We start from the raw sequence: 12781 nt of genomic DNA on the forward strand, positions 1-12781 counted from the left end.
CTGACACTGCAGTGTCAGGAGGGGCGTGGTCTTCCCTCAGGAGAAGAGGAAGTGTTGCAGAGTCATTCTTGGAGAGGCAGATATACAACGCATCCACCGTGGACATAGTCTTGGGCTTCCTGTTCGGGGGGCTCCCAGAGATATATGGGGCCTTGACTGCTGGCTGTCTTCCCCTACACCCTGTGCTCCCCTGCCTCCATGCCTTTGTTCAGACTCCTCTTTCACCTGGAACACCCTTCCTTCTTCATGTCCACGTCCTCCTCATCGTCAGAGACCAGCTGCCATACTGCCTTTTCCATGAAGCTCCCCTGACCCCCATGAGCTCCCGTTGGTCTTCATTTTATTCATTTTTGTGTATGAGCCCCTCCCAGGATACAGTGGGATGAATGAACGAATGAATGAATGAGCTAAGTGAGGGCGTGAAAAGTTCAGGAAGTCTATTATGAGGCATGTGTTTCTCAACTGCAATGGTGTTTCCACGCCAAGCCTTATCTCCCCAAGTTGACTGATTTCCTGACCGATGGGGCAGCAGCCTCTGGGTGTGACTCATCTCTGTGTCCTGCCGGGCACCTCAGTGGGGTCTTGCACATGGAAAGGGCACGGTATATCCTTGCAGAACAGAGGCAGGGGATCTTGTGTTCGGGTGGAAGGCTTGGGAAAGCTTTGTGGAAGAAGTGGCATTTGAGACGTGAATGATTTTGACAGGTGGGGATGGGGGTGGGGCCAGGAGGGAGGCTGTTCCAGGCGAGAGGATGGGCAGGGACGAGCCTGGCTTTTTGGAGTGAGTGCTCAAGAGTCCGCTGGGTGCAAGCACAGAAGGGGAGAGGGGACCCCGGAAAGGGGCTTGGATAAGTGGGCTGGGGCCCTGCCGTGGAGGAGGCCCAGGAGTGCCGGCATAAAAAGTAGACTCAGGTCAGGTAGGCATGCGGTGCGTGGGCTGGAGAGGTCTGAGCAGTCCCCTCTGGAAGTGGCAAGGTATATTTTGAGGGAAGAAGTGATGAGCCCTGGGGCCAGAGGGAATACAGGGAAGGCAGAGAGAGGGCAGGTAGCTTCTAAGGTTTCGGGTCAGGGAGACTGGCGTGTCCAGGTGCCTCTGAAGAAATGGGGCCTGGGGAGGGGCTAGAAGGGTGGGGACATCTTGTGTGCCAGGAGAGGGTGGGTCAGGCTGCCCCGAAGGCATTGGGGTAAGTGGGAGCAGGAGGTGGGAGAGCTCACCCTCCGAGTGAGGGGGAGGGGCGCAGCCGGGAGCCTGCAGGGTTGTCTGCCAAGCACCTTCCCTCCCTCTTGGCCGCACCCCTGGTGGCTCTCCCCTGACTGCCGCCCCTTCCCCCTCAGACTCCACACCTGGTGAACCTGAACGAAGACCCCCTGATGTCTGAATGTCTGCTCTACCACATCAAAGATGGTGTCACCAGGTAGCGTTTGCTCGGGCCAGTGGGGCAGCCTCTCCTTTTAGGGTGTGGTTGCAGAGGGAGGGCCACGCTGGCGACTCCCTTCTCTAGGGATCTCCTGGGGACACCCCAGGTCTTAGGACAGCTCCTGTGCAGCCCTGTTAGCTCCAGGCTTCCTGGGAACTTGCTGAGCCTGCCTCCACCCACCGCTTTGGTGTGGGTGACACCCCTCCTGGGACCAAACCAACCCAGCGCTGGCGGGGATAGGTCCTGATCTGCTGGGGCAGAGAGTGGGTGGGAGCTTGGACCACTGCGTTCTTGGCCCCCAGCACCACTGCCTGGGCATTGTTTAGTGGGACCCTCCCTTGGGGTGGGAGAGAGAAGGGAAACATAACCCTGGCCCCATGCTGTTGAGGGCAGTGCCCACATGACAGGTAACTTCACTGGCTAACGCTAATGAACCCCTGGGGCTCAGCGCCTCCAAGGTCATCTCCTGGAGTTAAAGGGGTGAGGGTGCTCCTTCCTCTCCCGACACAGGCTGTTCAGCTGTCCTTGGTGATCATCACGGGAAGGATGCAGGAACCAAGGCTGAGGGCACCCACCCCACTCCAGGTTCCCTTCCGCCTTTGCTGTATAACAGTGAGGATGTGAGCTTTGGAGCCAGGCAGATCTGGGCTCACATCCCACCTTCACCACTGCCGGGCTGCATGACCTTGGGCAAGTTACTTACCTCTCTGAGCCTCAGCTTCCTCATCTGTGAAATGGGAATAATTATACTTGGCTTACTGAGTTGGTTGAACTTGTGTTCGGAAGGGGCTTGCTGTATGTACGACTGGCACATGCTCAGAAAACGTTGGCCATTGCTTCCCCAGGGTTGGCCAGGTTGACGTGGACATCAAGCTGACTGGGCAGTTCATTCGGGAGCAACACTGTCTGTTCCGGAGCATCCCTCAGCCAGACGGAGAAGGTAATGGCTAAGGGCGCGAGACTGGAGTGACCAGACAAGGAGAGAGACAGGTCCCTCACTGAATACAGAGCCCTGGCTCGGGTACTGGGAGTGCAGCCGCCGCGTGAGAGGATGTGTCCTTACCCAGAGAGGGGCTTTGAACTCCTGGTCAGCAGTGGGGGCCCTGCTATCTGCACCTGCCCTCAGGGCGCAGACTCTTGTTATGAGCTGGGAGTGGGGAGGGTCCGCAAGGCAGAAACAGAAGACTGCGGCTTCAGAGGGTGAGGTTTTGGGAAGAGGAGATCCTGCCCTCTTCCTTAATTTTTTAGCCTCAAATAGCACCCTGGTCATTCTTTATGAAAACTTGTAGGTTTTTCAGTGGGTTATCTGAATTTATCTCTGAAAACCTGTTTATCTGTGTAGCTATGACTACAAAAGTTTCAGGCAGTTAGTCAGCCCATGTCTCCCTTTGGTCCCAAAACGTACAGAGGTTTTTAGCTGTTTTTGGCCACAGCAGCAAAAGCTTTTAGGAATCACAAGCCCTCAGGGTGTAGGTAGTAGTCTGACAGGTAACAAAACAATGTTCGTGGTTAAGTACCACTTAGGGCATATTCTGAGGTCACCGTTTTGTTCTGGTTCGGTCTTTTCCCTTTTTTTAATATTTATTTATTTATTTGGTTGCATCAGATCTTAGTTGTGGCAGGTGGGCTCCTTAGTTGCGGCTTGAGGGCTCCTTTAGTTGTGGCTCACCAGCTCCTTAGTTGCGGCAGGTGGGCTCCTTAGTTGCGGCTCACGGGTGCCTTAGTTGCGGCTTGCTGGTTTCTTAGTTGTGGCACGTGGGCTCCTTAGTTGCGGCAGGCAGGCTTCTTAGTTGTGGCTCGCCGGTTTCTTAGTTGTGGCACATGGGCTCCTTAGTTGCAGCAGGCCGCTCCTTAGTTGTGGCTCATGGGCTCCTTAGTTGCGGCTCGCCGGCTCCTTAGTTGTGGCATGAGAACTCTTAGTTGCGGCATGTGGGATCTAGTTCCTGGACCAGGATCGAACCCAGGTCCCCTGCATTGGGAGCGTGGAGTCTTAACCACTGCGCCACCAGGGAAGTCCAGGTCATTTTTTTTTTTTTAACGGACTGATTTGGGTTCCGTTGTGCCTAAGTGAAGTCAAGCTCTGGGAAGTGAGTCGGGCAGGGAGGCTGGCCGTGTCACACCTCAGCTCTCCCTCACCTGGAGCCCGTGCTATGTGCCTCAGTTCTGATGCTTCTGGGGGACAGGAGACAGGGCACCCATGGGCAGCGTGTGTTGTGGTTTTTTTTTGTTGTTGTTGTTTTTTTTTTTTTTTTGCGTGTGTTTTAAAATAAGAAAAGATGCTCTCATGTGGCCTGCAGCTCAGGTTGAAGACCTGCCCGGTGGACTTCAGTTCCAGTTTCTGGTCAGTGGATTAACGCAGTTGTTCTGGTCTCGTTCAAGTCCCTAGCGGCAGCAAACGCTTCCGGCTCTGTGGGCTGCGAGCTATTGAATCCGTTCAGCCCAGTGAGTTATTGCCGAGTTCCTGTTCTGCGGTTCCCTCAAGCCATGTGCTGGGGTGATACCAAAACCATACATGTCCCGTGGAGGAAGCCCACCCTCGGGAGCTCAGGGTGTGTTTGGGGAGGTGACAGGCCCGAATAGGTTACATCATAGTGGAAGCAGCAGATGGTTCTGTGCCCCAAATAATGGGGGCTGTATAAAGGGTTAGTTCATTTGGGCCTTTAAGGTTTGATAGTTGACCAAAGACGCCTAGAAGAGCAGGCAGCACGGATAGAGGTGTGAACACAGAAGAATAGTTATTACTTACCATCTACTTTGTGCCTTGGCATTTTCACACGTAGCTCACAGGTGAGGGAGCTGAGGTTCCCAGGGGTTAGGGAATTTGCCCGAGACTGCACAGCTAGAAGACGGCAGAACTGGATTGGGACGCAGCATGGCAGACTCCAGGGCCTGTGCTGTGAGTCCTGGGCCGCCTCGGTTCAGATCATTGTGGGTTCGTGTGGGTTCTCGGCCCCATTTCCCTCCATAACAACTATCCCCGCCCAACCCTGACTTTAGATTACTTGCTCAATTACTTGTTTATCATCTTTCTTACCGAGTGGAAGTGATCTCTGTAAGAGCAGGCATTTTGGTTTTTATCTCTCCTGTATTTCCAGGACCTAAAATAGTGCCTGGCATGTTATAGGGGTGCAATATATTTGTGGAATGGATGGATGAATTTGGGACGTGGTGGGAAATAAGGGCGGGGATAGACTGGTACCCTTATAGCCACCTCGTCCTCATCTCTGCCACCTTCTTCCATTGCTGGTCACCGACGTGGTGATGCTTTAGCTCTGTCTGACATCTTCTTCTTCTCCATCGTTTCTGCCCCTTCATCCAAGTTTCCCTTTAAGCATCAGCTCAGGAGTTACCACTTTCCCACAGTCATTTCCAGTCCTCTGCCCCTAAGCCGAGTTACTCTTTGCTACTTTTGTACTCCTACAGCGTCCGTAGGCTCGTCTCTGCCTTACGTTACCGTTCATTCTGGTTTCTCTGTTCCTTGTAAGGTAAATGAGAACTCTCTTTCCCACATCACTTTATTTGAGCCTTTCAGCCACTCTGTAAAGAAAGACTTTGTTATCCCATTTTATAGCTCACAGAAATCGGGTGACTTGCTTAATGTCCCTCAGCTAAGGAGTCATAGAGTCTGGGTCTTTGGAATACGGGGGCCCCTCTGTGACAACGGGGCACTGGTCCTCAAGGACAGGGAAGTGCCTCAGGCATCCTCGTGTCCCAGCAAGCAGCAGGCTTGGTGATTTGTACAAGGAGCACCTTGAGAGATGTTTGGGTTGGGTTGACTTTATCTCCTCCCATGAAGATAGTGATCTTGACTGAAGATAGTTGACTGTGGCTTAGGAAGATTAGTTAGGTAGCAGTGTGCAAGATGCATCAGACAGAAGTGGGCCTAGGAGCCTGCTGGAGGAATCCAGACCTGGCCAGCAGCAGTGTTGTTTGGGAAGGAAGGAGTGGTCATCTGGAAGGCAGAAATGACAGGGCCTGCCGACCAGCTGGACCTGAGAGACCACGCCCTCTGAGAATTCCGGGCTTGCTAAGCCGCTGCTGGGGAGGCTGGCAGAGGGTGAGAAGGGAGCCCCCTCAGAGGCTCCTGGGAACTGTAGCCAGGGCTCTAACCCTCCTCTGCTCTTCCTTTCCCGTGCTGCCTGCCACCAGAGGGGCCATGGCACCCCTGACAGGTACTGGGTGGTGGGACTGGGGGTGTGTGTGTGTTGGGGGGAGTGCAGGGTGGGAATCTGTGACCATACCCCTCCCCGCCCAGGTCTGATCGCTCCCTCTCCTCTCTCCCTGCCTCAGTGCTGGTCACCCTGGAGCCCTGTGAAGGAGCCGAGACCTACGTCAACGGGAAACTTGTGACTGAGCCCGTGGTGCTGAAGTCAGGTAGAGGAGGGGGCAGTGAGGGTCCTGGGCCCTGGCTGTGCAAGGAGGAGCTTCTTGGGTGACTCCTGGGCAGGAGCCAGAAACAAATAGGAAACAGCGTGGGAATGTGAAGACGGAACTGGGAAGGGAAGAGAGAGGGAGTCAGGTTTTGGTTTGTCTCGCTGCCTCAGGGCAACAGGAAGAGGATGGCAAGCTCCTGATTTCCTTTGGCTGTCAGGGATAGGGCGGTTCCTGGGGTCAGCTAGGGGAGCCTCGGCTCCAGCCGCTCTTGGATTTGGGGTGATGGAAGAGATTGTGTTGGGGCTCCTGGGATTTGTGGGCAAGGCCCTGTGCACCTCGGGCACGGGGAGGGGTGTGCTGCCGTGGGAGAGTGAGTCCACTTCTCCATCCTCCTATCTCCAGGGAATAGGATTGTGATGGGCAAGAACCACGTTTTCCGCTTCAATCACCCGGAGCAGGCGCGGCTAGAGCGGGAGCGAGGGGTCCCCCCGCCCCCAGGACCACCCTTCGAGCCCGTCGACTGGAACTTTGCCCAGAAGGAACTGCTGGAGCAGCAAGGCATTGACATCAAGCTGGAGATGGAGAAGAGGTGCGTGGGGAGGGTGCTTGCGCCCCAGGGCCCTGCTGACCGTCCCTCCTGGGTGCCCAGCCCCCAGCGCCCTCCTGTTGTCAGACGCCCTATTGAGGTGGCTCCGGAACCTCTTCCTCCCCTCCTCACCCAATCCTAGGCTGCAGGATCTGGAGAACCAGTACCGAAAAGAAAAGGAGGAGGCTGATCTTCTGTTGGAGCAGCAGCGGCTGGTGAGGGGCTGGCCAGGGGTGCGGTGGGGCAGGCAGAGGCAGGAGGTGAGCTGGTGGGCCCTAGAGCAGCCGGCCTGGCAGAGCTTCAGGCTGACTCTGATTTTGGTCACGTTGCCTGAGCCAGAATGGGGAGTGGGCCCGGGGCTGGGGGGTAGAGGTGGCATCTAGGAGGAGAGAGGAGAGAAATGTGACCCAGGGAGGAGCCCATGCAGGGAACTAGGGTTCCTCCCAGGTGACTGGGGCTTCCTGGACTCTAGCTGAGCCTGTGCCACCTTTATGATTTTTACCAAATCCAAGTACCGCCCGTGTTGTTATTTACTTAAGATTGTTCTTTGGGGACTTCCCTGGTGGTCCAGTGGTTAAGACGCCATGCTCCCAATGCAGGGGGCCTGGGTTCGATCCCTGATCAGGGAACTAGATCCCGCATGCCGCAGCTGAGACCCGGCGCAGCCAAATAAATCAATAAATAAATATTTACAAAAAAAAAAAAAAAGATTGTTCTTTGAATGGATTTACTTTTAAATCTTTAACCGCATCCTGAGCGATATATACACGCGAAACCCATACTTGGTACTGCTACAGCTAATACTCACTTTCTCTGTGCCACACGCTCCGAGCACATTAATCCTCAAAACGTATATATGAGGAGGTGCCGTCGTTACCTCCGCTGTGCAGACGAGGAGAGGTTAAGCCGTGCACCCAGCACCGAGCCGCTCTGACCACAGTGTTTCCATGTCGCTGGGACACATGGCTCTGGGGTGCCCTTAGCCCTCTCCCCGTCTGTCTTCCCTCTCTGTGGCCCCAGTACGCGGACTCTGACAGCGGGGACGACTCCGACAAGCGCTCCTGCGAAGAGAGCTGGCGGCTCATCTCGTCCTTGCGCGAGCAGCTGCCGCCCACCACGGTCCAGACCATCGTCAAGCGCTGCGGCCTGCCCAGCAGCGGCAAGCGCAGGGCCCCCCGCAGGGTGTACCAGATCCCCCAGCGACGGCGGCTGCAGGGCAAAGACCCCCGCTGGGCCACCATGGCCGACCTGAAGATGCAGGCAGTGAAGGAGATCTGCTACGAGGTGGCCCTGGCCGACTTCCGCCACGGGCGGGCCGAGATCGAGGCCCTGGCTGCCCTCAAGATGCGGGAGCTGTGCCGCACCTACGGCAAGCCTGAGGGGCCTGGGGACGCCTGGAGGGCCGTGGCCCGGGATGTCTGGGACACGGTGGGCGAGGAGGAAGGCAGCGGAGGTGGAGGTGGCGGCAGTGAGGAGGGAGCCCGCGGCGCAGAGGTGGAGGACCTCCGGGCCCACATCGACAAGCTGACGGGGATCCTGCAGGAGGTGAAGTTGCAGAACAGCAGCAAGGACCGCGAGCTGCAGGCCCTGAGGGACCGCATGCTTCGCATGGAGAGGGTCATCCCCCCGACCCAGGATCACGAGGATGAGAACGAAGAAGCTGGTGAGGCCACGTGGGCCCAGCCCCAAGGGTCTGAGGCAGCAGAGCAGGAAGCCCCCAGTGACCGAGCACCTCCCGCGCGGCCCTCCTCGCCGCCCGGCCCTGAGGGACCGCATGCTTCGCATGGAGAGGGTCATCCCCCTGACCCAGGTAGGACGGGCCCTGCCCGGCTTTTCCCCCGCCTGCATCTCTCCCCTGTAGCAACCTGAACCTCCCACCTCAGAGTCCAGCCTCCTTCCTCCTCTTCCTTTAATAAAATCTTATCAAAGTTTAACACAGCATAGTTTGTGAATCACCTGCCTCACAATCACCAGGGCACTAACTGAAAATGCAGATTCCTGGGTTCTGCCCAAGACCTACTGAATCAGCATCTTTGGGGACACATCTGCATTTATAATAAGTACCCCGCGTGGTTCTGAAATGCAGTGAAGTTTGAGAACCACTGATATAAAGGGTACAGTCCTTAAGTTACCACCTAATGAGTGTTCCCATAGGTGTCCACACTTAGAACCACCCCTCTCCTGGGTGACCCTTCCTTTACTCTGGTAGCCGCAGTGCTGAGCACTCCTGTGTCACCGTGTAAACCTTCACGGTGGCCCTGCGAGTGGGAGTGTTATCACCTACCCGTTTTCCATGTATTCACTCAACAAGTAAACAGTTGAGTGTTTACTGTGTGCCAGGCATCGTGCTAGCTACTGGGGTTACTTACAACAGACAGAATTTCTGCCGTGCTCCCGCTTGCCTCCTAAAGGGGGATGACAGGCAGCCAGTCATAACAGCAGTCATGGTTGTTGAAGGCTTACGGCTCCAAGTGCAGCTCTTACCCCTCTCCTCACTCTCCCCTCTCCAGACCCTTGGGCTTCCTTGCTGTTCCTTGAACTTGCTGGGTGCGCTCCTGCTTCAGGGCCTTTGCACCTGCTGTTCCCTCTGCCCAGAATGCCCTTCCCTCTCCGAGCCATAGAGCTCGTCCCTCAGTTCCTTCGGGTGTTCCCTAAAATGGTAACTTCTCTGTGAATCTCTTCCTGTCCTTTCACTGCATCGACCCCCACCCTGGCCTCTTGTCCTTTTCCTTGCTCTGGTCTTTTCCATGTGAATATATATTTTTATATGTGTATAAAATATATACATATATACACATTTATATAAAATATATATAAAATATATAACACGGTACTTAGATATAATGTAAATAATATATATTAAATAACTTACATATTTATATTTAACATTTTATGGAAGTACAGCTTGTGTACCATACTATATATTTTTCTTATTTATTTGTCAACTGTGTCCATCCCCTAAAATGATGGCAGGTATTTTTCTTCCCTCTTTGTTGACTGCTGTATCCCCAGGGCACGTCATTTATTCAGCAGTATTTGCTGAGCGCCCACTGGGTGAGGCATGGTAGCATTTCTCAGGTAATCTTACAACAGCCCTGTGTGATAGGTACTGTCATTGTTGATGTCATCTTACATGTGAGGACACTGAGGCACAGAGGCTACAAAGCCGGAGATCCAGACCCACAGCTAGGAGGTGGCAGACCTGGACTGAGTCGGCCACCTGACTCTGGGTCCGGGCTCTGAAACCAGTGTCCCTCCAGCTTCTTCGTGCCCATGCCCCTGTCTCTCAGGACCCCTGGGCGTCCCGCTGCTCCAGGGCCTTCCAGCTTGCCCTCCCGAATCTGCACGTCCTCAGGACTCCACTCTCCTCACGTGCCCCCTTTTCTCTCACCCCCTCTCCCTCCCAGGATCACGAGGATGAGAATGAAGAAGCCGTTGAGGCCACGTGGGCCCAGCCCCAAGGGTCTGAGGCAGCGGAGCAGGAGGCCCCCAGTGACCGAGCACCTCCCGCGCGGCCCTCCTCGCCGCCCCTGTCGAGCTGGGAGCGGGTGTCGAGGCTGATGGAGGAGGACCCCGCCTTCCGTCGGGGGCGCCTTCGCTGGCTCAAGCAGGAGCAGCTGCGGCTGCAGGGACTGCAGGGCTCCGGGGGCCGGGGCGGGGGGCTGCGCAGACCCCCCGCCCGCTTCGTGCCCCCTCACGACTGCAAGCTGCGCTTCCCCTTCAAGAGCAACCCCCAGCACCGCGAGTCCTGGCCGGGGGCGGGGGCCGGGGAGTCCCCAGCGCCACCCCAGCCCCCCGAGGAGCTCACCCCCTCTCCGGCCACCCCTGCCCGCAGGCCCCCAAGTCCCCGCAGGTCCCACCGTCCCCGCAGGAATTCCCTGGACGGAGGGGGTCGGTCCCGGGGAGGGGGTTCTGCACAGCCCGAACCCCAGCACTTCCAGCCCAAAAAGCACAACTATTATCCCCAGCAGCCCCAACCATACCCAGCCCAGAGGCCCCCAGGGCCACGCTACCCCCCATACACTACGCCCCCGCGGATGAGACGGCAGCGCTCAGCCCCTGACCTCAAGGAGAGTGGGGCGGCCGTGTGAGCCCCGCATCTTGGGCAGAGAGGGCCTGGCAGAGCCCCTCGCTGGGAGGAGATGCTGCTTCCCCAGAAGCCCTGGGGCAGGAGGCCCTAGAGACCAGAGAGAAGGTCCGAGTAGGTGATAGAAGATGTAGGGGTAACTGGGCCGGAGGCTGAGGGAGGAAGGAAGAGGGCACGGAGCTGCCAGGAGCGAACCAAAGTGAAGGAGAGCGATGGGAAGCTGCCTCGGGGCTGCCCCTTGCCGGGGTGGGGGGGTCCCACAAACGCTGCTAGGGTGGGTGGGGGGCTGGGGTGCCGCGTAGTCGATGTTTGACTTTCTTTTCAAGTGGGGGCAAAGGGGAGAGAACCTAGAGGGGGGTGAGGTCTCCCCCCTCCTGGCCCTGTCTGTCTGTCCGTCTGTGGTGGGATTCTGTTTCCAGGGAGGTGTGGTGGGGTCATAAGTCATTCCTCTCCCCTTTCAGGCCTCCTGCTATATTTGGGGGACCTGTCTGGCGTCTGGTTTGCCTGGGGTCCTTGAGGATGTGGGACCTTTCAATAAAGGATGGAAAACAGAGGGAACTTGTGGCTGGTGGTCATTTGGTTTTGGTTTTCAGTGGAGGTTTAGATTATATAAAAGTAAAGTGCGCAGATCTCAAGTGCGGCTCAGTGAATTTTTGCGTAGGTCACCACTCAGGTTAAGGTAGAAGAATGTTTCCATCATGGTTTCTGGAATGTTCAGCATCACATCTCCTGTTGAGTGTGTAACCCATTCCTTATATCCCTTTCATTTTTGCTTACCCAGTGTCTCCATCTCTGCCCCCAAAACTGCTGTCATTGTCCTGGAGGGAGGTGAGGGAGGGATGAGAGGGGAGGAGGAGGGAGTCTCAGCCTGGCAGCGCCCAACTGGCCTTTCCTAACAGGAAATAGAGGGATTTGGGGGACAGGGCGGTGCGGGGCGGGGGGGGTCTGTGTCTTTGAATCACTTAGCTATTTGAAAGGTCTCCCAAGCAGCCACAACTTCCCCAGGCTCTGTTCTGTCTTGGGCGTGTTTTACAATGAACGTGTTGATCAAGCTTACTGCACCCACCTGATTATTTCATCCCGTTCGTGTGTCCTGCCTTTTATCAGGGCACATTCAGTATTCCAAATAGTATTTTGTCTTAAGATTGCTTTCAAGGAGGATGTTGCCTGCTTGTTTTAACGTTCTGGCTTGGAGGAGCATGTCCATGGCAGTGCCGTATCGTACGTGTTTTGCAGGTTAAATTGCAACCCTGCTCTGCCTGCACCAGGCCAAACCCCAGAATCCCCATGTTTTCAATCTCAGGAAAACACTTCCACCCATTTGAAAATTTGAGCTGCTTGCCCACAGCTTCCTGATGTCAGTCTTGAGGTGCAAGCAGCCAAAACCATAGACATTATCCCAGTTGCAGCCAAACCGCAGCCCTGGGCAAGGCTACAATTGTTTACTCTTGGTTTCTGCACCCTGATGCTGGCTACCTTTATTTTGGCAACTTTGAATGCCAGGTCTTCAGGGATCTGTTGACAGTGACCCAAGATTTGGAATGTAATGGATGGTTTGCCGACTGTGTTTATTTGAGCAGTTTATAATCTGGTCAAGGAGACTAAATGTGAGCAAGAAAATGATAGACTACAAAGTTCTCTGCACGTCAGAGCAAGCTGAGTGGTACAGGCAGTTTGTGGGATTTGAGATGGGAAAGATAGCTCACTAATTTAAAATACAGTGGGATTATTTTCCCCTCAAGACTACCTTGTATAAGTGCTTTCTACCATTTTTATCCATTTCTCTCTTCCAGCTCAATCTTTTTTTTTTTTTTTTGGCTGCATTGGGTCTTCATCACTGTGCGTGGGCTTTCTGTAGTTGTGGGGAGCAGGGACTACTCTTCGTTGCGGTGCGAGAGCTTCTCATTGCGGTGACTTCTCTTATTGCAGAGCACGGGCTCTAGGCGTGCAGGCTTCAGTAATTGTGGCATGCAGGCTCAGTAGTTGTGCCTCGCGAGCTCTAGAGCGCAGGCTCAGTAGTGGTGGCGCACGGGCTTAGTTGCTCCGCAGCATGTGGGATCTTCCCGGACCAGGGCTTGAACCCATGTCCCCTGCATTGGCAGGCGGATTCTTAACCGCTGTGCTACCAGGGAAGCCCTCAGCTGTCTTTTAAAATGTGATGAATTTTAGATTTTATTCAGAGAATTGCCCACTAATCTCTTATCTGTTCTACACACGCTAGCATCCTTTATGCATATCAGCCTTAAAACTGTAAAGGACTTTTTTTTTTTGTGGTATGCGGGCCTCCCTCTGTTGTGGCCTCTCCCGTCGCGGAGC

The 12781-nt window shown here is 55.2% G+C and overlaps 1 protein-coding gene across 1 annotated transcript; it reads left to right on the forward strand.

Moving 5' to 3' along the window:
• Positions 1–1326: 1326 nt before the first annotated feature.
• Positions 1327–11018, forward strand: LOC114487654 (kinesin-like protein KIF1C; the record flags this gene model as incomplete). Its single annotated transcript, XM_055089776.1, has 7 exons — positions 1327–1415; positions 2264–2358; positions 5709–5792; positions 6195–6381; positions 6521–6593; positions 7399–8046; positions 9819–11018. Coding segments are annotated over 7 exons (1827 nt in total), but the record flags the coding sequence as incomplete, so codon positions are not given.
• Between the last annotated feature and the right edge of the window lie 1763 nt (positions 11019–12781).

This window comes from Physeter macrocephalus, chromosome 14 (assembly GCF_002837175.3).
Source record: "Physeter macrocephalus isolate SW-GA chromosome 14, ASM283717v5, whole genome shotgun sequence".
NCBI classification, from domain to species: Eukaryota; Metazoa; Chordata; class Mammalia; order Artiodactyla; family Physeteridae; genus Physeter; species Physeter macrocephalus.